The 22,233-nt window shown below is 39.3% G+C and overlaps 2 protein-coding genes and 1 pseudogene across 2 annotated transcripts; all 3 read right to left on the bottom strand.

Moving 5' to 3' along the window:
• Positions 1 to 2,002: 2,002 nt before the first annotated feature.
• LOC130552906 (zinc finger protein 501-like) lies at positions 2,003 to 6,506 on the bottom strand (annotated as a pseudogene).
• Positions 6,507 to 12,358: 5,852 nt separating this feature from the next.
• Positions 12,359 to 19,868, bottom strand: LOC130553087 (zinc finger protein 271-like). The gene is made up of 3 exons (XM_057331830.1): positions 18,828 to 19,868; positions 15,504 to 15,762; positions 12,359 to 14,729 (listed from the first exon to the last, which is right to left on the bottom strand). Exons 1-3 carry the CDS (start codon positions 19,866 to 19,868, stop codon positions 13,885 to 13,887), a joined length of 2,145 nt encoding a protein of 714 aa, XP_057187813.1. The 3' UTR covers positions 12,359 to 13,884.
• Positions 19,869 to 20,405: 537 nt separating this feature from the next.
• On the bottom strand, positions 20,406 to 22,005 carry LOC130552943 (THAP domain-containing protein 2-like). The gene is made up of 2 exons (XM_057331638.1): positions 21,118 to 22,005; positions 20,406 to 20,931 (listed from the first exon to the last, which is right to left on the bottom strand). The coding sequence occupies exons 1-2, from the start codon at positions 21,436 to 21,438 to the stop codon at positions 20,716 to 20,718; spliced, it is 537 nt and encodes a 178-aa protein (XP_057187621.1). The 5' UTR covers positions 21,439 to 22,005; the 3' UTR covers positions 20,406 to 20,715.
• Positions 22,006 to 22,233: the final 228 nt, after the last annotated feature.

Raw genomic sequence — 22,233 nt, 5'->3', positions numbered from 1 at the left:
TTCAATAATATATTTCTTAATTTAAAGTTAAGATGTCAATTGTCCAAAGTTTGACATCACTTTTGACCAAGACTGCATGTTTCTTCTGATGAGTCTGAAAACGTCCTAACTGAGCGAATCTCTCTCCACAGATGGAGCAGTGATGAGGTTTCTCTCCAGTGTGAACTCTCTCGTGGGTTCTCAGGAGAACTCTTTGAGTAAACGTCTTGTCACACTGAGAACATTTGTAAGTAGGGATGCACCGATCCGATACTCTGGATCGGATTTGGCTCCGATCCATACCTTTTTGAAAGGGTCGGGTATCGATCATGCGCGAGTCAGCACGACCGATCCAAATCCGATACCAAATTACCAGCGATTGTTGAACGGGGAACTGTATTTAAGTAAATAGAAAACATTCGTTTATTTGGGAGAAAAAAATGCATATAATTAAATACTTAGAAATATATTTTGCGTAATCGTCTGACAGGCAAGTTTAGCGGGTAGACCTTTCAGGACCCAACGTTATACCTATATAGTAATTTACTTCAGCGCGTTAAAGATGTCGCAGATTTGGAAATATTTCACGCTTGAAACAACAGAAAGCAGCACAGCAAATTGTAACATTTGCAAAACCAGTGTTTCAAGAGGTGGAAATACTGTTGCGCGTTACAATACAACAAATTTAATCAAACATCTTCAGAAGCATCACGGAAAAGATCATGAAGAGTTTGCACAAGACGAATCAAAGCAGCAGACCTTGCAGGAAGCATTTCAAAGGCAAGAAAAACTTCATAAAGACAACAAAATATCTGTTAAAATCACAGAAAAAGTTGTGGAATTTATTGTTCTAGATAATCAGCCTCTCTCTGTTGTGGAAAATGTAGGCTTCCGTCGCCTAATGGAACATCTAGAACCGCGATACAGTTTACCATCGCGTAAATACATTTCTGAAACAGCTTTGCCTGAGTTGTATTCTAGAGTGTCCTCGCATGTTGCGGACCAGTTAAAAGATGTAAAGTCTTTGAGCTTCACTACGGATATTTGGAGCTCCGACGTGTGCCCCATGACCCTTTTGAGTTTAACCGCGCATTGGGTGAATTCTGGTTATGCTTTGCAGAGTGCTGTGCTACATGCTAAAGAGTTGCGAGGGCCACACACAAGCAGCGTGATTTCAGCTTCAATCAAAGAAATGATGGATGGATGGAAAATCCCTCTTTCCAAAGTACATGCAATTTTGAGGGACAATGCCAGTGACGTGAAGAAGGCAATTAAAGATTTGGGGGTCCCTAGTTTGAGGTGTGTCGCGCATTCATTGCAGCTTGTAATTAATGAGGGGCTTCTGTCGCAACGGAGCGTAAGCGATGCACTTGCAGGTGCGAGAAAGATTGTGGGGCACTTCAAACATTCCCCATCATCGTACTCTTCATTGGAGGATATTCAGCGCGAACTTCACTTGCCTGTGAAACGTCTACAGCAAGATGTCAAAACCCGATGGAACAGTACGTTTACATGATTCAGAGTATGCTTGAACAGAAGCGTGCTTTAAGTGCATTCGCTGCCGACCACGAGCTGCCGCAACACTGACAGCAAACCAATGGGGATTGCTGGAGAAGACCGTGATTGTACTGTCACCATTCAAGAACTTACCAGAGCATAACTCATCCCAATCCGGCGGATGTTATTCCAGCAATTGTGGTTTTGAAACGTCTGCTATCTCAGGAGAGAGACACCGACAGCGGGATTAAAACAATGAAGTACTCTACTACAAGCGGTCAATGAAAGACTCGGTAACATTGAGGATGAGCCACTTTCTCCGTTGCCACATTTGCTTGACCCAGGTACAAAGACAGGTAGGTCAATAGCTTTACTTATTATGATTATTATTTTGTTTTATTTTAAAAAATATGCAGGTAATTTTAGGTTAAATTTTTATCGTTGTTATTGCTGCATTCAATTTCAAATAAAGTTAAACTGGAGGGTTATTTATTGCAGAGTCAGACAAAAAGATTTTTATTTCGAATCCTTTTGAGCAACAACGCAATTTTTCAGAATGCAGTGTGTCAATTTACAAAAACTGACACGATAGATAACAAAGTCTAAGAATTTTTTTTAAGAATTATTTTTAATGGCTGTTACGTTTAACCATTATAAAGAACGAAATAAATAAGACACATTAGACTGGGTAAACTAAAACGGCGTGGTTCAAAAAATTCTCTCAAGCGTTTTTTGAATAAATAGAATATTTTAATTGTAACCTTAAGAAATACACAAATTCGTTATTAATTTGTTTGTTTGTTTATTCAATTATATTTTAGATATTTTATTTTCAAGTTCACTTTCATTTCAAGTTGTCTGTTATTGCGGCATTCGTTTTTATAGTAAAATACCGGTCTTTTTCATATTCGGCCTATACGTACTGCAATGAAGTTAATCCGGAGGGTGATGTATTGCTGACAAGACAGAATTTCATTTGCAGTTTTATTTTCATCACAGACCAAAATAAATCAAATATTTGAATTACAATCGTGAGAAATACACACATTTAGTTTGAGTTTATTGATTGATTTAATTTGGTTTTGATTCTTTCTTTGTAGGATATTTGTTTGATTGAAAGATTTTTGTTCCTATTTTTATCACAGCCAGCAACTGCCAACATTAAAATACATTTTCTGTGTAATGTTTGTATAAAATAGACCATTTCCTCTGTTTTGCTTTAGATACTTTACCAGTGCAGATGCTGTCATTCATGCAAAAAATGCACTGACAAAAGAGGCTGAAAAGATCGAAGATACACTGAGGACAGCAACTACTGCAGCAGGTCCAGCAGAGGTCTCTCATATGGAAGCAAGTGGGTCAAGTGGACACACAAGCAAGAGCACCTTCACAATGATGTTTGATGAAGTTCTCCAGGACCAACAAGAATCTGCACGAGGGATAGCTACCACTAATGCCCTTAATCAAATACAAACATATCTGACAGAGCCAATTACACCCCGATCTGATAGCCCATTCTGTTACTGGGCAGTGAATCATGTTCGTTTCCCTGCCCTTGCTGCTACTGCATCAGTGTTTCTCTCTGCCCCCTGTACCGGTGTTGAGAGCGAAAGACTGTTTAGCACGGCATCCAACATTGTAGATGAAAGAAGGAACCGACTTCTAGTCGAAAGAGCAGAAATGCTAATATTCCTAAAAAAAAAAACCCTGTCATTGCTGTTTAACCTTAAAACAGATAATGTCACTTGAAGTCTATACTTAAACACAGTTGTTGTGTTGATATTTTTGTACTACTTTACATGTGTACATATTTTTGTCTACAAACGTATATGTTCATACGTACGTTTTTGATTTAAGATTCACAAAATGTAGATTGTCATGTGGATGACTCCAAATAGCTTGATTTAATTTAATTTATTTCAATTTCAAATATTGCAGTATTTTACAAGAAATACAAGAAATTGCACAGTTTTCTTAATAAAGATGTTCGTCATACTGTGTATATTGTTTATCTTAGTTTTTATGTATTTCATAAATCTACAAAGCTTCATGATAAGCAGATTCATTTTAATGACTGTGTGAGTTACAGACATTGAAAACCTTTAAAGGTAAACAATAACTGATATCGGATTTGGATCGGTATCGGCCGATATTTGTAAGTTCAATATCGGAATCGGATCGGCAGAGAAAAACTGGTATCGGTGCATCCCTATTTGTAAGGTCTTTCTCCTGTGTGAGTTCTCTGGTGATTCACTAAATGGTGAGGACGACTGAAACTCTTCCCACAAACACTGCAGTGATGAGGTTTCTCTCCAGTGTGAATTCTCTGATGACGTTTAAAAGTATTTGGATCTGAAAATCTCTCTCCACAGTGAGAGCAGACGTAAGGTTTCTCTCCAGTGTGAAATCTCTCATGACATGTTAGAGAAGATTTATGACGGAAGCGTTTATCACAGTGTGAACACTTATAGAGTTTCTCCTCAGAGTGAGTTCTCTGGTGTGACACTAAATGCTGACGTTGACTGAATCTCTTCCCACAAACACTGCAGTGATGAGGTTTCTCTCCAGTGTGAACTCTCTGATGACGTTTAAAAGCACTATGATCAGCAAAGCTCTTTCCACAATGAGAGCAGACGTAAGGTTTCTCTCCAGTGTGAACTCTCTCATGACATGTTAGAGAAGATTTATGATGGAAGCGTTTATCACAGTGTGAACACTGATAGAGTTTCTCCTCAGAGTGAGTTCTCTGGTGTGACACTAAATGCTGACGTTGACTGAAACTCTTCCCACAAACACTGCAGTGATGAGGTTTCTCTCCAGTGTGAATTCTCTTATGATGTTTGAAAGAACCTGAATTAGTAAAGCTTTTTCCACACTGAGAGCAGACGTAAGGTTTCTCTCCAGTGTGAGTTCTCTCATGAGTTATCAGATTAGCTTTCTGATGGAAGCGTTTGTCACAGTGTGAACACTGATAGAGTTTCTCAGAGTGTATTTTTTGGTGTGACTTAAGACAAACTGAATCCCTGAAGCCTTTTCCACATTCACTGCACTGATACGGTCTCTCACTGGTGTGCACACGCACATGTTTCTTCAGATAGGCCTTTAGACTGAATGTCTCATCACAGTGAGGACACTTGAATGGTTTTCCTCCCGTGTGAAGTCTCTGATGAGCAATAAGATTTCCTTTGGTTCTGAAATATTTGTCACATTGACTGCAGTGGAAAGGTTTTTCTCCAGTGTGTGTCCTCATGTGAATCTTCAGACTAGAAGACGAGACACAAGCTCTCCCACACTGCTGACAGTGAAAGTGTTTCTGGTCTCTGTGCTCTTGTGAATGAAGTTTCTTCTCTTGTAAGGTAGGAAAGCTGATGTCACATCTGGTGCAGGTGAAGAGTTTCTGTTCTGTGTGTTTTCTCTCATGTGTCTCTAAACGTCTCTGTGAACTGAATGTCTTTCCACAGGTGATGCAGGAAAGAGTTTGTGCTGTCAGTCGCTGTTTTGATGTAGAGGCCGTTTCTCCATCACAACATGAATCACCGCTCTCATCTGAAACAAACACAACAGCGTTCAAATCTTTTTTGACAAACTGCAAACACATAAAATAGTCCAGGTGTGGCAAATGTTGGTTTATTAAATAAGCATGCGTGCAGAGACCTACCACACTGCCCTGAGAGACATTAAACTTAGCTCTGATACTGCATATGTGAACTCTTGTGTAACTCCAGAAGCAAATCAAATGAAATCTGTAAACAGACAGCGGGGAAGCCAGAGTGCTTTTCAGCAAAAATAATCTTTAGGCCTGCAGCCCTTCTTAGCCACCGTGTTTAACAAAAACCTAAAATTGTACAAATGAACATTGAATTCACAAATCTGTCTCTATTTGTACAAATCGCCTCAAGTTTATTACAATCTAAATGTCACAGATTCAAATCATACGGCATTTGTTTGTGAATAGTAAAATACAAGTGTAACTTGTATCACGTTCACGGATGACTGTGCATGCATTTGTTAATCATTTTGAGATGAAATTCATCCCATAATAATATAGCATATCGAGTGATTTATAAGCACTCTTTGGTAGGCGGGTCATTTTGACCCGGGAACACCACAAGTGTGATTCGGTGCCATATTGTACACAATTAAAGCATTTCAGAACGAACTTCCTGGTTAAACAAATTAGTCTAGATTAAACTAGGCTAGTGTGAACAACATTGCAAATTCTGGTAAAATTTTATTTAATCTTGCCAAAATTATTCACAAAAAATGCTTTTTTTCAGTCAAAGACTGAGGTGCCTAGGCTGAAATAAACTGGGCCTACGATTAATCCGTTTGAAAAAGAAGCACAATTCCAGTCCTAAAGGAAAGAATACAAGTTGACAAAAGATTGAATCCAATATTTGGCGATAAAATTGCATAACAAGTGATTTATAAGCGATCTTTAAAGTGTAACGAGGTGGGGAAAAAACACATTCTTATGTGAGAGGTTGTTAAAGTCTTTGTGAACAAAGTCACCAAATTTCAGTCCAATCCAACAGTAACTAGTATTCTTGGGTAAAATATTTTTATTTCGGGTCAATAATTCGTTATCGCCCAGTTATTATTATCGGCAAAATCCAATATCAGTCGACCTCTAATGCAGATCTCAGTACTCTATACATTTCTAGTTTTTTACTGAATATACACATTTATGCAACAACATTAAATAATGAAACATACCTGAAGGCACAAAATCATCATCATCATCATGTTTCTCATCTTCATCAGCGTGATGTTCTTCCTTCACTGTGGGTTCAGTTTTGATCTCCATGAGTTTCCTGCAGTCCACCAGTCTGACAGAACACATGTTGAGTGGTCTGGTGTTCAGGATCTGCTGTTCTCCAGCGTTACAGACAGAATCCAGAGACTCTGTGGAGGTTTGATCAGTAGATTCATCCTGATTCAAGGTGTGATTACTGTCACACACAGTGTCCTGAGCGTCTGTGGGGTTTGACTCGACCTTTACCACAATCTGACAAACACACAACACATCATCAGCACTGGAGCTTTATATAGAATATATGTGTGATGTCTCACTTTGGTTTAGTTTGACATGAATGACAGTATAAAAGCAGTAAATGATGTTGAATGTGTCCAAACCTCAGTGTTGAGTTCATCTCCTCTTGTCCTCAGCTTTTCCTCCAGTAACGCCACCTCTTTCTTCAGCTGACAGATTTCTGTGATGAAATCATCAATATCCAGCATGGACAGATCAGTTCCCACTGATTTACAGCACATCTGTGACGTCATCCTCAACACCTAAACACACAAACACACACACAACACTCTGTTTACACGGTTTCTTTGCTAGAGGACAAAACCATGCGCTCGCATCATTTAAACATTAATGGTTATTTTATTTTATCTCACTCCCTTTCACGGTTAATTTATGTTCTTTCTATACATTATACCTTACAGATGTGAGAGAGTAAACATATATTTGAGTGATTTCCAATCGATTAAATTAGAAAAACGATGTTAACAACATGCCTGTTTGGTCATTGGGAATTACTCGTCACGGCCCAGAAACATTATTCGGTATGTCATTGCGACGAATATGATCCGGTCCAGTAGTGATGCTACGTTGGTGAACGAATCGTTCTTTTTGAACTAATCTTTTAAGCGAACGAATCGTTGGCAGAGACATGGAACTCGAACGAAAAAGTGAGGCGAGTTGAGATAATGGTAAATATTGGTATAGTGTTTAGTTACTGCTTTATATTTTATTAGTTTATATTATGTATTGAAGATATTTATTTATTCCTAGTTTTTTGCATTCTAACCTCTGAGTTTTCTTTCGTTTTGAAGGGGTCATATGAACAGGTGTTTTTCTGTGTCTTTGGTGTGTTATGAGTTGCTCATGCATGTATTAGACGTGTAAAATTGCAGAAATGTAAGTGCGGGAACAAAAGAGTCATTCTGTGTAAAAGCGAATGCTCACCCAGACCTGCCTGAAACACCTCGTGTAACCACACCCCGGCGAATCTACGTAACATGATTTGACTAAGACCGCCCAAATCTACACGTAGTTAAGGTGGCGTAATTGTAAATCTCATTGTATCGTCTGTCAGTACAATTGAAGAGGAACCTGATGTTCCAAATATGGTAAGAGGCACGCTTGCAGTATTCCACCAATCACTACAGCACTGGTGAACTGGCCAATCACAGCACACCTCGCTTTTCAGAGCCATGAGCTTTGTAAAAATCACGTTTCAGAGAGGCGGAGCAAAGAGGAGATACAAACATGTACGGTGTGTGGAAAATACAACGTTTTTTAAACTTTAAATGGTGTATACACATTGCGTTACATCTAAAACAAACCATAATATTCATTTTAGCCGTGCAATATGACTCCTTTAAGGCCTTCGGCTTGATTATTTTCACTGATATGTTTTCTTTTAAGTGGTTCACTTTGCTGTATTTTTATTTATTCGTTTATTTACTATTTATTTTATATTCTACAATTAAAATAAGGCTAGAGTTTTGTTTTTGAAGAAAATACTTGTTTTTTACATTATAGGCAATTTTTGCGGTCTGATCCAGAGAAAAAAGATTTTGTTAGGTGTCTAAGGCTGCTTTGTTTGTTTTTTTGTTGCTATTTTGGTTCCTTTCACTAGTTCACTAGTGAAATATTATATTGAGACGTATAATCATAACTTGAGGCGGTATCCCTGTGGATTGCATTATGCGTGCTCTTGAGCACTTAATTTATATTTTAAAGGCTCGTTATAACGGTTTTGTATATTTCTGTAATATAGAACAATGTTAGCAACGTTACATAAAACATAATTTTCATCCATGAATCTTAAACCATCATCTGATGTCCCCACTCCCCAAGTATATTGAAATATTTAAATTAATATCATAAACGTGCGAATAGTTGACTAATGGCCTAAATGAACGACTAGAACAATACCGGCTAAAAAGTGAATGGTACCCAACCCTAATAAGTAATTAAAAGCACTTTAAAGTCAATACGATACTTAATGGGTAACCAGTGAAGGGTTGATAACATTGGGGTTATGTGATGGTATTTTCTGGACCTGGTCAGAACTCTGGCAGCTGCGTTCTGAACTAACTGTAGTTTGTTTATTGATGAAGAAGGACAACCACTAAGCAGTGCATTACAGTAGTCAAGTCTTGAGGTCACAAATGCATGAAGAAGCTTCTCTGCGTCAGAAACACATAAAATATTTCATAATTTGGCAACATTTCTAAGGTGGAAGAAGGCTGTTTTTGTGACATTTGAGATGTGATTTTTAAATGACAGGTTGCTGCCTAATATAACGCCGAGGTCTTTAACTGAAATCTCTCTGATGTCACCTAAAATATCTTTAATTTGTGCTCCGAAGATGCCGGGAGGTCTTAAAACATGTTGAACTTCACATGAGTAAAAAATAACACAATTTTGATTTTTAGATTAACTTTTTCTTTAAAGGTGCGATGAAGAGGTGTTGTTTATTGTTTTATACTGTTGTACGAGGTATACTTGTGACGTTCGCATGGTTTTTACATTCAAAATCATCAAAATCAATAAGTAATGGGCTATTTTCTATCCGGGTTTTGAGGCCGGCTCTGCAACGCTGGGTTTTAATGGGCGTGCCGCATTGAAGACACTTGGAAGTAAACGCCCACCGCTTTGATTGGATAGCAGTTTGCGTAGTTGGAGCCTTCTGTGAATTTGGTTGGAGACGTAGCGTTAGGTTACACATTAGCACCGTTCACAGTTTTCACAGGGTATTAGTATTATCTGGAGACCTCCTGTGATTTATAAAAGACCTCCCACATCTGTATTTCATGTGACGCATTCGCGGATGTGATGGCAAGGCTTTGCGTATAGTTTGTGTAGCCTATAGTTGTATTGCGTTTAATGATATACGACCGTACCTGTCAACATTTGTGACCCGTGATCGCGAACCCGACAAAAGATCACCGTGATCGCGGGTCTCAAATGTTACGAGAGTTTCCATGATAAATAAACAAACGGGAGACTCCCGGTAACTTATGGATATCACCCAGCACCCGAAATAATACCAAAACTCTTCAAACAGCCTCCATTATTCGCAAACGAAAAATGATATATGATCCCACCAAATCACAGAGATGCCGATTCGCACGGGCTTAAGATCACAGACAACCTCTGCAATTAATACAAATGACTAGAGGTCCCCAGGTAATACTAATCTCGTGCCAATAGTGCTCAGGGCACATCAAGCGATCTCTAACAAAGAAATAGAGACGCATCGTACAAACATGTTTTACTCGCATAAGATTGCTGCGCCATTCCTATCGGATCCAATATTGACGGCACAGACAGCACTGCTTTTTAATTCGACCAGTGCCTTGTTCACGAAGGAATCCTCGGAGAAATGAAACGAACAAACGCTCCATGTTTTTCCCACATGAGCTGGAACGTCTTTAAAAATAAACTTTAACCACGCATTGCTAATATTGGAATCCGAGGGAAGGTTATGCAGCGACTGTTCTTCCACAACCAGGGATGGCACAATATTTAGCTGTCTTTAACGCCATGTTTGTTTATTGCTTGCTCGCTCGCTCTTTGGTTCGGCGCCTCTGGTCTGTCATGCGCGAACCAGTGGGCGGGGCTAGAGAAGTAGTCGTTGATATTTTTCTTAGGAAGCGGTGTTCAACCTATCAATGTCGTCATAGATGGGTGCATTACAGAACCTGGCGTTGGCTGGGCCTGGTGTCAATAACAGATGTCATCTCAGTAACAAGGCCGACTTCAGTTCTGACACTTACATGATGTTCGCGTGAATACCACTCCCTCTTATATAACAAAAGCTCGGCTTAAAATTGTGATTTTAATTCATGCCTCCTTTAAAGGATTGGGTAGTTGCCTCTGCTAAGTGCATTAAAATCATTTAATACATGGCTAGCTGTGGATTATTGTGGGAATATTTTTCAGATAAAAGTATGATTTAATTATCAATATAATCAATAAGTGTTTTCTTTCATTAAATCATTAAGCTGTGTGCTTTTGTCATGTGCTTTCTGTATTGCTCAGTGGAAAGTTACTGTGGCAGATGAGGTGAGACAGGATAAGTGGGGGTTGGAACCATAAATTGTCTAAATCAACACACACACACAAAGAGTGTTTTTCACATAAAAGAAATGTTATGAATCAATCCACTGCATATGTTTTAAGTATAATCATGAGTTGTGATGTGTTTTAATGAATCATAGGATTAAGAAACAACGCTACATAATTAAAAGTATTAGATGATTGAGTGTTTTCTTTTTACTAAAAGAATGTTAAGAATGTTGGTATGTTGTCCGGCCACAAAAAACTGTCTCTAGGAGACCACTCCCCAAAAGAAACAGTCTCTAGAGAACATTCCTAAAAACTAGCGACTGACCACAGGATGTATGTTTTGAGATGTTATTTTGCAGGAACTAAGAAAAAGGACGGAGTCAGATAACCTGGTTCACGGTGATTGGTGGAAAGGGAGCAGCACTCCTTAAAAGGCAGAGGAGGAGTCAGAAGATGCGAGCGACGTCACATACTGAATAAATATGGATGTTTTTGAATAATTTGGGTTGTTGGCTTGTGGTGGAGTGAGGAGATCGTCTGACAACCCAAAGCTTTGTTACTCCTTTTTACATCTGATAATAAACTTCTAATCGATTTTGGAGAACGTCTCTGTGCAAATTTTTGAACATGCAGGACTGCCTCAAAAGTCCAACATTATCCATGCCAAGTTAAAGCTGTTATTGATGTTTGCAGTGCAATTTTTGATCAGACAGATGAAAATGACAGTTACTGTAATTTTGTCAGTAAATTTCAAATGTTGATCGAACTGACTGGAACTACTCGTGTATTATGTTTTAATGCACAAGCAACACCTTTCAGCCAATCCGAATCAAGTATTCAAACAGACCGTTGTATAACTACTAGCGTATGACTCACTTGACTGCGGTCCGTACAACACCGTTTCTGTTATTAACACAAACCACGTATGTTCAAAACTTACGAGACACAAACTTGCAGCAAAGTCGTATTACAACCGTAATAGTGTTTAGTTTAAGTCACCTTTTGAGTAGATGGTGGGTTAGATTGAGTCGGTCGGTGCAGAATAAAAGGTCTGAGCCAGGACATCTCGAAAAACCGCTTGGGCACCTTGGTAACGTTACTCGACGCTCCATCTCCTCTCTCTGCCTTCTCTTTTTTCATTGCACTGCAAAACTTGTCTCGGGCGTTTTTCCACGACGCTTTGCAGATCTTCGGGTCGTCGACACCGAGCTTGGCTGCGATTTCCTTCCATGAATTAAAACCCTTCTCCGGATCTGTAAACTCTCGACGCGCGCGATCGTAGAGGTGCGGATATATTTGCACGAGCGCGGCAACGCGACGCTCAAATGCATTCATGCTGATCGAATGTTGTTGTTCCTGACCGAACTCCGTGGAAATGGAGAAAATGGCCTTTTGGTTTTAAGAGAAACTGGCACCCAAGATATGAAATAAATAGAAAAAAATCATCTTAAAAGACACTTGAATTATAAACACGTCACACGAGTCCTTTCTTTCTTTCTTTAGTGGGTTTATCGGCGGACTGAAGAGCTGCACAGCGACTCCTGCTGGACTGGAGACACAACACACTCGACACGAGATAACGTCACAATTTACTTTCCCTGAAACTATGGCTGAGTCCGAAATTGCATACTCAATTTCAGTAGGTACGTATACTCAACGGGGCTAAAAATGCGTAAATTTGATGTAAGATTTTTTTTAATAATTATTAATACATATACAAGTAAACATCACATAAATCAAAGCTTTATTTCAAGTTATTGTTGTAACAAATGATCCTGTATCTACAGGCGTTGAAACCCACACCCTACTGCCATCTCACAGCTGACCACCGTCGCCACCTTCGACTTTAACAAGTTTGACTGTTACAGGGACAGATGAGCACACGAGATCCAAGTGACCTCTGTGACCTGTGCTCAATACTGCATGTACATGTGCAGGTAGTTGTTCATGTGTTAACTCGCTGTTCATTCAACTCACATTTTCCTGAATTCATCAACAGTACAAATGGAGAAATAAAATATACACATTATGTTTAGTGACTTAAGTAAATATGTTTATTTACATGACTTGTATCATGTATCTATGCATCAGTGAACAATGCTTTGTACCACATATTAACAGACGTTAAGCTACATTACTGTGATGTGTATTTCATATTGTGACGTGCTCATTTGCAATACTTTATCGAGAAAATGACAGGTCACATGTTACACAGACATTAAAAATCATCTTTTACAAGCATATGGTTTTAATATGTAACTAAGTCTACTTGGAAGACGCGTGTGTGCGACTGCAACGCAAAGAAACGCGTTGTTGGCTAGTAATACTCACTTTTGAAAACACCTGCCTCGCCGTTCTCCGCCATGCTCCTGTATGAACTTATCCTGTCCTGTGGGCTCATGGGATAGACAAGTATCCCATTAGTAAAACCCAATTTGAGGCGTTTGCACTTTGCAAAGTACATAATAGGCTAAATACCCTGATTTGGTGGTTTATTTAGTTCAGAGGTGGGTAACGAAGTACATTTACTTGAGAACTGTACTTAAGTACACTTTGAGTATCTGTACTGAAGTATTACTTTTTCTGTTTACTTTTTACTGCATTTGAATGACAAATATCTCACTTTTCATGGCACAAAAAATGATTTCCTTGGCCGACCCTCCCCTCGCTCCCACGTTTGGGAGAGACTATTGTCAGATGCTTCTAATATGACACACGTGAATCAACTCACCAGGTGTGTTTATTATGGAGACATTCACAACATTTTGGGAGAAGGCTAATGAGTTCAGTTGTGTATACTTTTCCCATATCTGATTTACTTATTATAAGCAAAAGATGTAATTACATTTATATCCGATTAATCGGAAAAATAATCGTCCAACTAATCGATTTTCAAAATAATCGTTAGTTGCAACCCTAAACTAAAGCCTCTTTGAAGATATGAAGTATGCAATACTACTCTATAGGTACTCAAGATTAATATGAGAAAGGCAGAAACTGAGCGTTCAACCGGACCTTTATTAATTGTGCTCTATTGTGATAATATTTTGTTGTCATTCTCCTGAGCGATGTCTGTACGCATGTAACATGAACGTCAATCTTCAAGAATGTCAACTGTCCAAAGTTTGACATCACTTTTGAGACGGTAACATCTCTGGATTACTGAGCCTCGTAGAGATTCTAAGATGATTCCAGTGCAGTTTGTTCTTCAGCATGTTTCTTCTGATGAGTCTGTAAACGTCCTAACTGAGCGAATCTCTCTCCACAGATGGAGCAGTGATAAGGTTTCTCTCCAGTGTGAACTCTCTCGTGGGTTCTCAGGAGAACTCTTTGTAAGGTCTTTCACCATTGTGAATTCGCATGTGTTTTAATAAAACGTATTGTCGACTGAAACTCTTCCCACAAACACTGCAGTGATGAGGTTTCTCTCCAGTGTGAATTCTCTGATGATGTTTAAAAGTACTATGATCAGTAAATCTCTTTCCACACTGAGAGCAGAGGTAAGGTTTCTCTCCAGTGTGAGTTCTCTCATGCAGCGTCAGATTAGATTTATAACGGACGCGTTTATCACAGTGTGAACACTGATAGAGTTTCTCCTCAGAGTGAGTTCTCTGGTGTGACTTTAGACAACCTGAATCCCTGAAGCCTTTTCCACATTCACTGCACTGATACGGTCTCTCACTGGTGTGTAGATACACGTGTTTGTTCAGATAGGCCTTTAGACTGAATCTCTTCTCACAGTGAGGACACGCGTACGGTTTTTCTCCCGTGTGAATTCTCTGATGAGCAACAAGATGTTCTTTGCGGCTGAAACATTTGCCACACTGACTGCAGTGGAAAGGTTTTACGTCACCGTGTGTCCTCATGTGACGTTTCAGATTAGTCGAGTAGAGAAAGTTCTTCCCACACGGCTGACAGTGAAAGTGTTTCTGGTCTCTGTGCTCTTGTGAATGAAGTTTCTTCTCTTGTAAGGTAGGAAAGCTGATGTCACATCTGGTGCAGGTGAAGAGTTTCTGTTCTGTGTGTTTTCTCTCATGTGTCTCTAAACGTCTCTGTGAACTGAATGTCTTTCCACAGGTGATGCAGGAAAGAGTTTGTGCTGTCAGTCGCTGTTTTGATGTAGAGGCCGTTTCTCCATCACAACATGAATCACCACTCTCATCTGAAACAAACACAACAGCGTTAAAATAATTTTGACTTGTTGATACTGCATATGAGAACTCTTGTGTATCTCCAGAAGCAGATCAAATGAAATCTGCAAACAGCACTCATCAGGCCTCACATCTTGGTGCACACTGGGAAAGTCAGAGTGCTTTTGAGCATTTTGTTAGGCCTCAACAGACACCACATTTTACAAAAACTTGAACCCGGCAAAGACAATAAGATTAGAGTGACTGAATACAATGTTGATGTGATTATTTCTCTAGGAGATATACAATGACTGGACATGGTGAAAAGTGAAAGTTGCAAAGAAAATTGTATTTAACACGAATGTTACATGCACTGTGGAACGTGGGGTGGAATTTTATAGGTGGAGTCATTTTGCCACACTTTCAACAACACTTTAAAGACAATATCGTTATGGATAGCGATCAGCTGTAGATGTAAATTGACTCGCATTTAGTTTTAAACCACTTAAAATGGGTACGAATCTACAATTCGCACATGGATACCTCTGGGATTGTACCATATAGACACTTAAAGACAAGTTTGTAAAGGGAAATCAACACAAGTGCGTTACCTCATTTTGAAACTGTCACCATTGGCATGTAATGCAAAAAGAAATGTTGAAGCCAACAGATCCTACTAACAGATCTACCAATCTCTGTAAAAACAAATAATGACCATCTGCTCTGGCGTAAAATATTAAGTTAAATTGTCACTTTGACTCCCAATAAAAAAAAATACACAAACAACATTAAAGAAAGAAACATACCTGAAGGAATAAAAGTCAGATCTTCCTCTGACGTGGGTTCTGTTTTGATCTCCATCAGTGTGACAGAACACATGTTGAGTGGTCTGGTGTTCAGGATCTGCTGTTCTCCAGCGTTACAGACAGAATCCAGAGACTCTGTGGAGGTTTGATCAGTAGATTCATCCTGATTCAAGGTGTGATTACTGTCACACACAGTGTCCTGAGCGTCTGTGGGGTTTGACTCGACCTTTACCACAATCTGACAAACACACAACACATCATCAGCACTGGAGCTTTATATAGAATATATGTGTGATGTCTCACTTTGGTTTAGTTTGACATGAATGACAGTATAAAAGCAGTAAATGATGTTGAATGTGTCCAAACCTCAGTGTTGAGTTCATCTCCTCTTGTCCTCAGCTTTTCCTCCAGTAACGCCACCTCTTTCTTCAGCTGACAGATTTCTGTGATGAAATCATCAATATCCAGCATGGACAGATCAGTTCCCACTGATTTACAGCACATCTGTGACGTCATCCTCAACATCTCAACACAAACACACACACACACAACACTCTGTTTAAAACACACAAGAGAGAAAATCAGAGTGATGTGAACACGCAGCGCTTGATGTTTGACTTTCTTTCTTTCTTTAGTGGGTTTATCGGCGGACTGAAGAGCTGCAGAGCGACTCCTGCTGGACTGGAGACACAACACACTCGACACTGTTCATATCTGACTCGGATCATTCCTAAAACCTTCGTGATCATTTCTGACCATATAATTGGTACCTTTTGGGGTGGTTTCCCGGACAGGGGTTAATTTAAGATAGGACTAGGCCTTTAATTAAATTTAGATATTTAAGTAGCCTAGTTTTAAAAAACATACCTTACATAAAAAAACATTAGGCCTACTGGTGTGCATCTGGAGACAAACAATCACAGGGATATTTAACATGTGTCAGTTCAAGCTTTCGATCAAGTACACCTCTAACATTTATACTCTAACATTATAGGCTTAAACTTGGAAACTGCCCCTTAATGTATTTAATCCAACGTTTATTTGGTCTAATTTCAACAAGAAAACAAAAACCTCTTTACAAAAAGTATCTATGTTTTCATATTAAAAACACCAATCATTATGTTAAAAAAACATGCACATTTACTATAAAATGATTATTTTCCCTCAGGGACCAATGACTTCATTACAGTACAGAGAATATGAAGCAGATATTTATTGACGGAATAACAGACAATTAACTTCAGGCTAACATTACAGTCTTGTCATACAACAGAGTTTTAGCAGACATTCTTTAGTGCAATAATCAAGAACCTCTGGTTTAACAAACATCACCCAGATAGCACAGGTACATCTGTAATACATCTGTAATAAAATTGTGTATAAATTATATAGTAATTTCATTGATGTTTTACACCTTAAATAATAAAGTGGTTATGTAAACTGGACATAAATAGAAGCCTACAAAAGAAAGCAGGCTAAGAACATTCCCCATCACTGATTTCTGTTTAATTTCGTTTAGTGAATTGAATGAATTAATCTGATTACACTGCACAATGAACTTTACATCGTGTCTGCTGTTTTTTATGTGGTATCGTGAGCGCGCATCGCGCCTAAACTAAACTGTTTTGCACATTTTTTCGCTACCACCTGCAACGTGAATTGGGGTGTTTGAGATGGAGAGAAACAGATTTATTTCTGAAGCGGGAGCTTCGGAAGATGGAGCTTTCAGTCATTACTGAAAGTCAATAGGTTAAAATCTATATATTGCAAGCAAATAATAGCTGTTGGTTAACAGCACAAAATAAGACCGCAAGAACAAATAAATGAATCTGATTTTACTGCACAATTAATTTTACATATGTGCAGTGCGTCTAAAATTCCTTTTGCTTCCAGTATTTTGCTTCCACCTGTAGCATGTAGCATGCTTCAAACTAAAGCCAGAGCAGTGAAGTGAAGAGTGACGTTGCTTTCAGCCAATAGAAAATACAACAATTTTTGGTGTTATTTTTTGATTCTCATTGGGTGGGCAAGACAGACGTTTAGGGGGATTCAGCCCACCCCTGCCCATGCCTAGAGCTGGCCCTGATATAAACACAAAATGATGTCAAAATTCCCTTATAAGAGAGTATCCTTGTAAAAGTAGTGTTTTGTGAACGTAAACAGTTGGGAAACAAGAACGAGACAATGAGATGGGGTGGAAGGGGTGACAACATTACAAATGCATCCAGTTTGTTGTACGTTATTTGTATATTAAAACCAATGCATAATTCATTATTTATTATTAAGAACAGCAACTGATTGTTATTAACAGTTTCAATAAATTTCATGAGACTAACTGAATGAAACTTAATGAATGAAATTAATTCAGTTTCTGGCACTGGCAAGGGTGGCACGCAAGGTAATGTTCATGGCTTCTTCCTATAGAAACTAGTGTCAAATTCCCAATAGCACCACCTGCTGTTTTGTAAGAGGAAGTTGCACATGCATTTGTGAGAAAATCTGGACGTCACATTTGTGAGAAAATCAAGCTGAGAGAATCTCATAAAAAGGTGAGACTTAAACACAGTACATGTATATGTTACACCTTTGCATTTTCTCTCGAATTGCATTATGTATTTGTAAAACGCTTTCTGTTTGTTTCAGAGTTTAGTTTCTTTTGCATAAAAGGTTGCGTTTGTTTGCAAAACGCTGGATTTGTTTGTTTGTTTTGGCACAATTTTCGCTCCATAGTTCTGATGCTGCTTCGCTTCTGTGTAAATAAAAAGACCTTCATTATCATTTAGCTTTTCTCTTTGATTGACATATGGGACCCTAAAGTAATCCAAAAGCAATCGGACTACATTACTTTTATTCTGTGATACTTGGATTACGTTAAATTTTTTATAATTATTTTGTAACTGTACCGGAATACATTTTTAAAGTAACCCACCATGGATGTGCCTTGTGCCTCTTGTGGAGATGAACCATTCATTCACAACACATTAAAAACAATAAAAGTAAAACAACAAAATCATATTTTCCTCATCTCTGAAGCACTTTTCTGTGCAGACTCAGCAGATGTAAGCTTTTCACATGATGTGGACTCCTGCAACTGCTACTGAGTTCATGCAATTAAAGAAATGTTCTTGAAATACTTCATATCTCTGATGGACACTTGCCTCAGTGTGCTATGCAATGAACACTAATGGGGATTAAAGCACTTTATTTTGCGTGGGAAAACACCATCTCATTGCAATGAACTACTTAGAAAAGACAATTTATAGAAAAAGAATTAAAAGTTCATTTGTCAAAAATCTAGACAATCTATTCCAGATATGATCAAGCAGTGGCAGGTTTCTCTCCAGTGTGAACTCTCTGATGGATTCTCATGAGAACTCTTTGAGTAAACGTCTTGTCACACTGAGAACATTTGTAAGGTCTTTCTCCTGTGTGAGTTCTCTGGTGGGTCACTAAAATGTCACGTCGACTGAAACTCTTCCCACAAACACTGCAGTGATGAGGTTTCTCTCCAGTGTGAATTCTCTGATGATCTTTTAAAGAACCTGACCGAGTAAAGCTCTTTCCACATTGAGAGCAGTGGTAAGGTTTCTCTCCAGTGTGAGTTCTCTGATGAGCTTTGAAATGACAAGGATCATAAAAGCTCTTTCCACAGTGAGAGCAGAGGTAAGGTCTCTCTCCAGTGTGAAATCTCTCATGAGTTATCAGATTAGCTTTATAATGGACGCGTTTATCACAGTGTGAACACTGATAGAGTTTCTCAGAGTGTATTTTTTGGTGTCGTCTTAAACAACTTGAATCCCTGAAGCCTTTTCCACATTCACTGCACTGATACGGTCTCTCATTGGTGTGTAGATACACGTGTTTGTTCAGATAGGCCTTTAGACTGAATCTCTTCTCACAGTGAGGACACGCGTATATATTTTTTCTCGTGTGGATACTCCGATGAGTAGAAAGAGTTCTTTTGGTTTTGAAATATTTGTCACATTCACTGCAGTGGAAAGGTTTTTCTCCAGTGTGTGTCCTCATGTGAGCGTTCAGACTAGAAGACGAGACACAAGCTCTCCCACACTGCTGACAGTGAAAGTGTTTCTGGTCTCTGTGCTCTTGTGAATGAAGTTTCTTCTCTTGTAAGGTAGGAAAGCTGATGTCACATCTGGTGCAGGTGAAGAGTTTCTGTTCTGTGTGTTTTCTCTCATGTGTCTCTAAACGTCTCTGTGAACTGAATGTCTTTCCACAGGTGATGCAGGAAAGAGTTTGTGCTGTCAGTCGCTGTTTTGATGTAGAGGCCGTTTCTCCATCACAACATGAATCACCGCTCTCATCTGAAACAACACACAACAGCGTTAACAAGAACCTCCAGCACATCTGAAACTACATCAGTGTCCACTGAGATGAGAAACTTCTTATAGTAGCTTTGTGACTCAAGTGACATTAAAGATCCTCCCCAATAAATGAAGATTTCTGTCATAAATTACTCAACGAGTGTTCTTTCAAACCCTTGGACCTCCGTTTATCTCCAAACGTAAATAAAGATATGTTGAGTGACATGGACTATTTCAACATGATCTTTACTCATAGTCAGGAAACGCTACTGGACCTCACACAAACGATCTTAACTTTGTGTTCTGGAGATAAAAGGAGATGCAAGGGGATGAAAGACCGAGGGTGATCATTTATGACAGAAATGTACACTTCAAAAAACACCTTTACGAAAACAGAACTGAAATGACAGTAAAATAATGTGAAAAAAACAAAGATATCATACCTGAAGAACAAAATCATCATCATGATTCTCGTCTTCATCAGTCTGTTCTTCCTCTGACGTGGGTTCTTTTTAATCTCCACCATGTTCCCGCCGTTCATCAGTTTCACTGAAGAAAATAAATCATCGTCTTCATCAGTCTGTTCTTCCTTCACTGTGGTTCAGTTTTTATCTCCATGAGTTTCCTGCAGTCCACCAGTGTGACAGAACACATGTTGAGTGGTCTGGTGTTCAGGATCTGCTGTTCTCCAGCGTTACAGACAGAATCCAGAGACTCTGTGGAGGTTTGATCAGTAGATTCATCCTGATTCAAGGTGTGATTACTGTCACACACAGTGTCCTGAGCGTCTGTGGGGTTTGACTCGACCTTTACCACAATCTGACAAACACACAACACATCATCAGCACTGGAGCTTTATATAGAATATATGTGTGATGTCTCACTTTGGTTTAGTTTGACATGAATGACAGTATAAAAGCAGTAAATGATGTTGAATGTGTCCAAACCTCAGTGTTGAGTTCATCTCCTCTTGTCCTCAGCTTTTCCTCCAGTAACGCCACCTCTTTCTTCAGCTGACAGATTTCTGTGATGAAATCATCAATATCCAGCATGGACAGATCAGTTCCCACTGATTTACAGCACATCTGTGACGTCATCCTCAACATCTCAACACAAACACACACACACAACACTCTGTTTAAAACACACAAGAGAGAAAATCAGAGTGATGTGAACACGCAGCGCTTGATGTTTGACTTTCTTTCTTTCTTTAGAAAGACTGGAGACACAACACACTCAGCACTACATCGAGTTAAATGATATTTAATATGTAGCTGACTTCTCTGACATACCCCGGTGCGTCTCGGTGTTGAAACGGAGTAGTTGTTCCACTGGAACAAAGTTGGCACAGCCCCCTTCTTCAGAAGTCGTCGTCCCGTAGGAGTTGACGACTCGATCACATCATCGCTCCTGAAGTGACGGCTACACACTCTGGTATCCGGCGTAATGTTCAAATCCTCACGTCGAATACTGTGAATCCACTCATTGCGAGTTTCCTTGTCCTTGGGAAAAGAGTGAAAACTCACAACGGAGTTAAACCTTTGCGAAGCTTTACAAAACGGGACACAACAAACCCGGGATGACCCACCCTCGCGTCGGAGGAATTTAAACATCACTTGCTGTTATATGAAACATATATAATAATATATGGTGATATAATTATGAAATATATTAATACTAATCTTTATCGATCGCTAAGTCACAAATTAACGGACCACTTATAGAACATGTGATAGAATGCGTCTGCCATGTTTGAATACCACCCGGAAGCTTTTCTGCCCCCTGAGATTTTACCGGAAATACGTAGCCAGCACTCCATTGGCTGCGTCCAAGGCCCTGGTCTAAATGGCGCACTCCGGTCTTGTGGACGTCCTCCGAGTCCACACTTGGTGACGTCAGGAAGTGCAGACCTATAGGGCATTAGGCACGAGTTCATAAGGGTACATGGAAGTACATTTTGGGTCAGGCTTGAGGTCAGCACACCGGAAAGAGCAAGCGGTGCTTTCTAATCACTCTCGCGGGACTTTGTTGTCATTCGCTGATCAGTCTGCGCAGTGCCGCGTGAAGTCGACCACTTGTTGACCCATTCTCATTAGGCTTGTTCGAGATGGCCAAATTCTGCGCAGAATCGATCACCGGTGATCAGGGCAAGATACATGCCGGTGTTTTGTCGAAGTCTGTTCCCCTATGTTTCCTCCTATCAGAGTTGTTCCTCGTAGCGTCCGCTACGCAAACAGCGTGTAGAGGGCGGGCGCGTGCACATTCCAGTGGTGATTTTTAATTATTTGTTGAAAATACCAGATATTTCATTCTCATACCATGAAATATATACATATATATATATATATATATATATATTCCCATTTCCTGTTTTGTATGACTTCTAGCCATTCTTTGGTCAGTTCAGT

This window comes from Triplophysa rosa, linkage group LG4 (assembly GCF_024868665.1).
Source record: "Triplophysa rosa linkage group LG4, Trosa_1v2, whole genome shotgun sequence".
NCBI classification, from domain to species: Eukaryota; Metazoa; Chordata; class Actinopteri; order Cypriniformes; family Nemacheilidae; genus Triplophysa; species Triplophysa rosa.
Note: the sequence above shows the minus strand (reverse complement) of the source record. Positions and strands in the feature narration are given on the sequence as shown.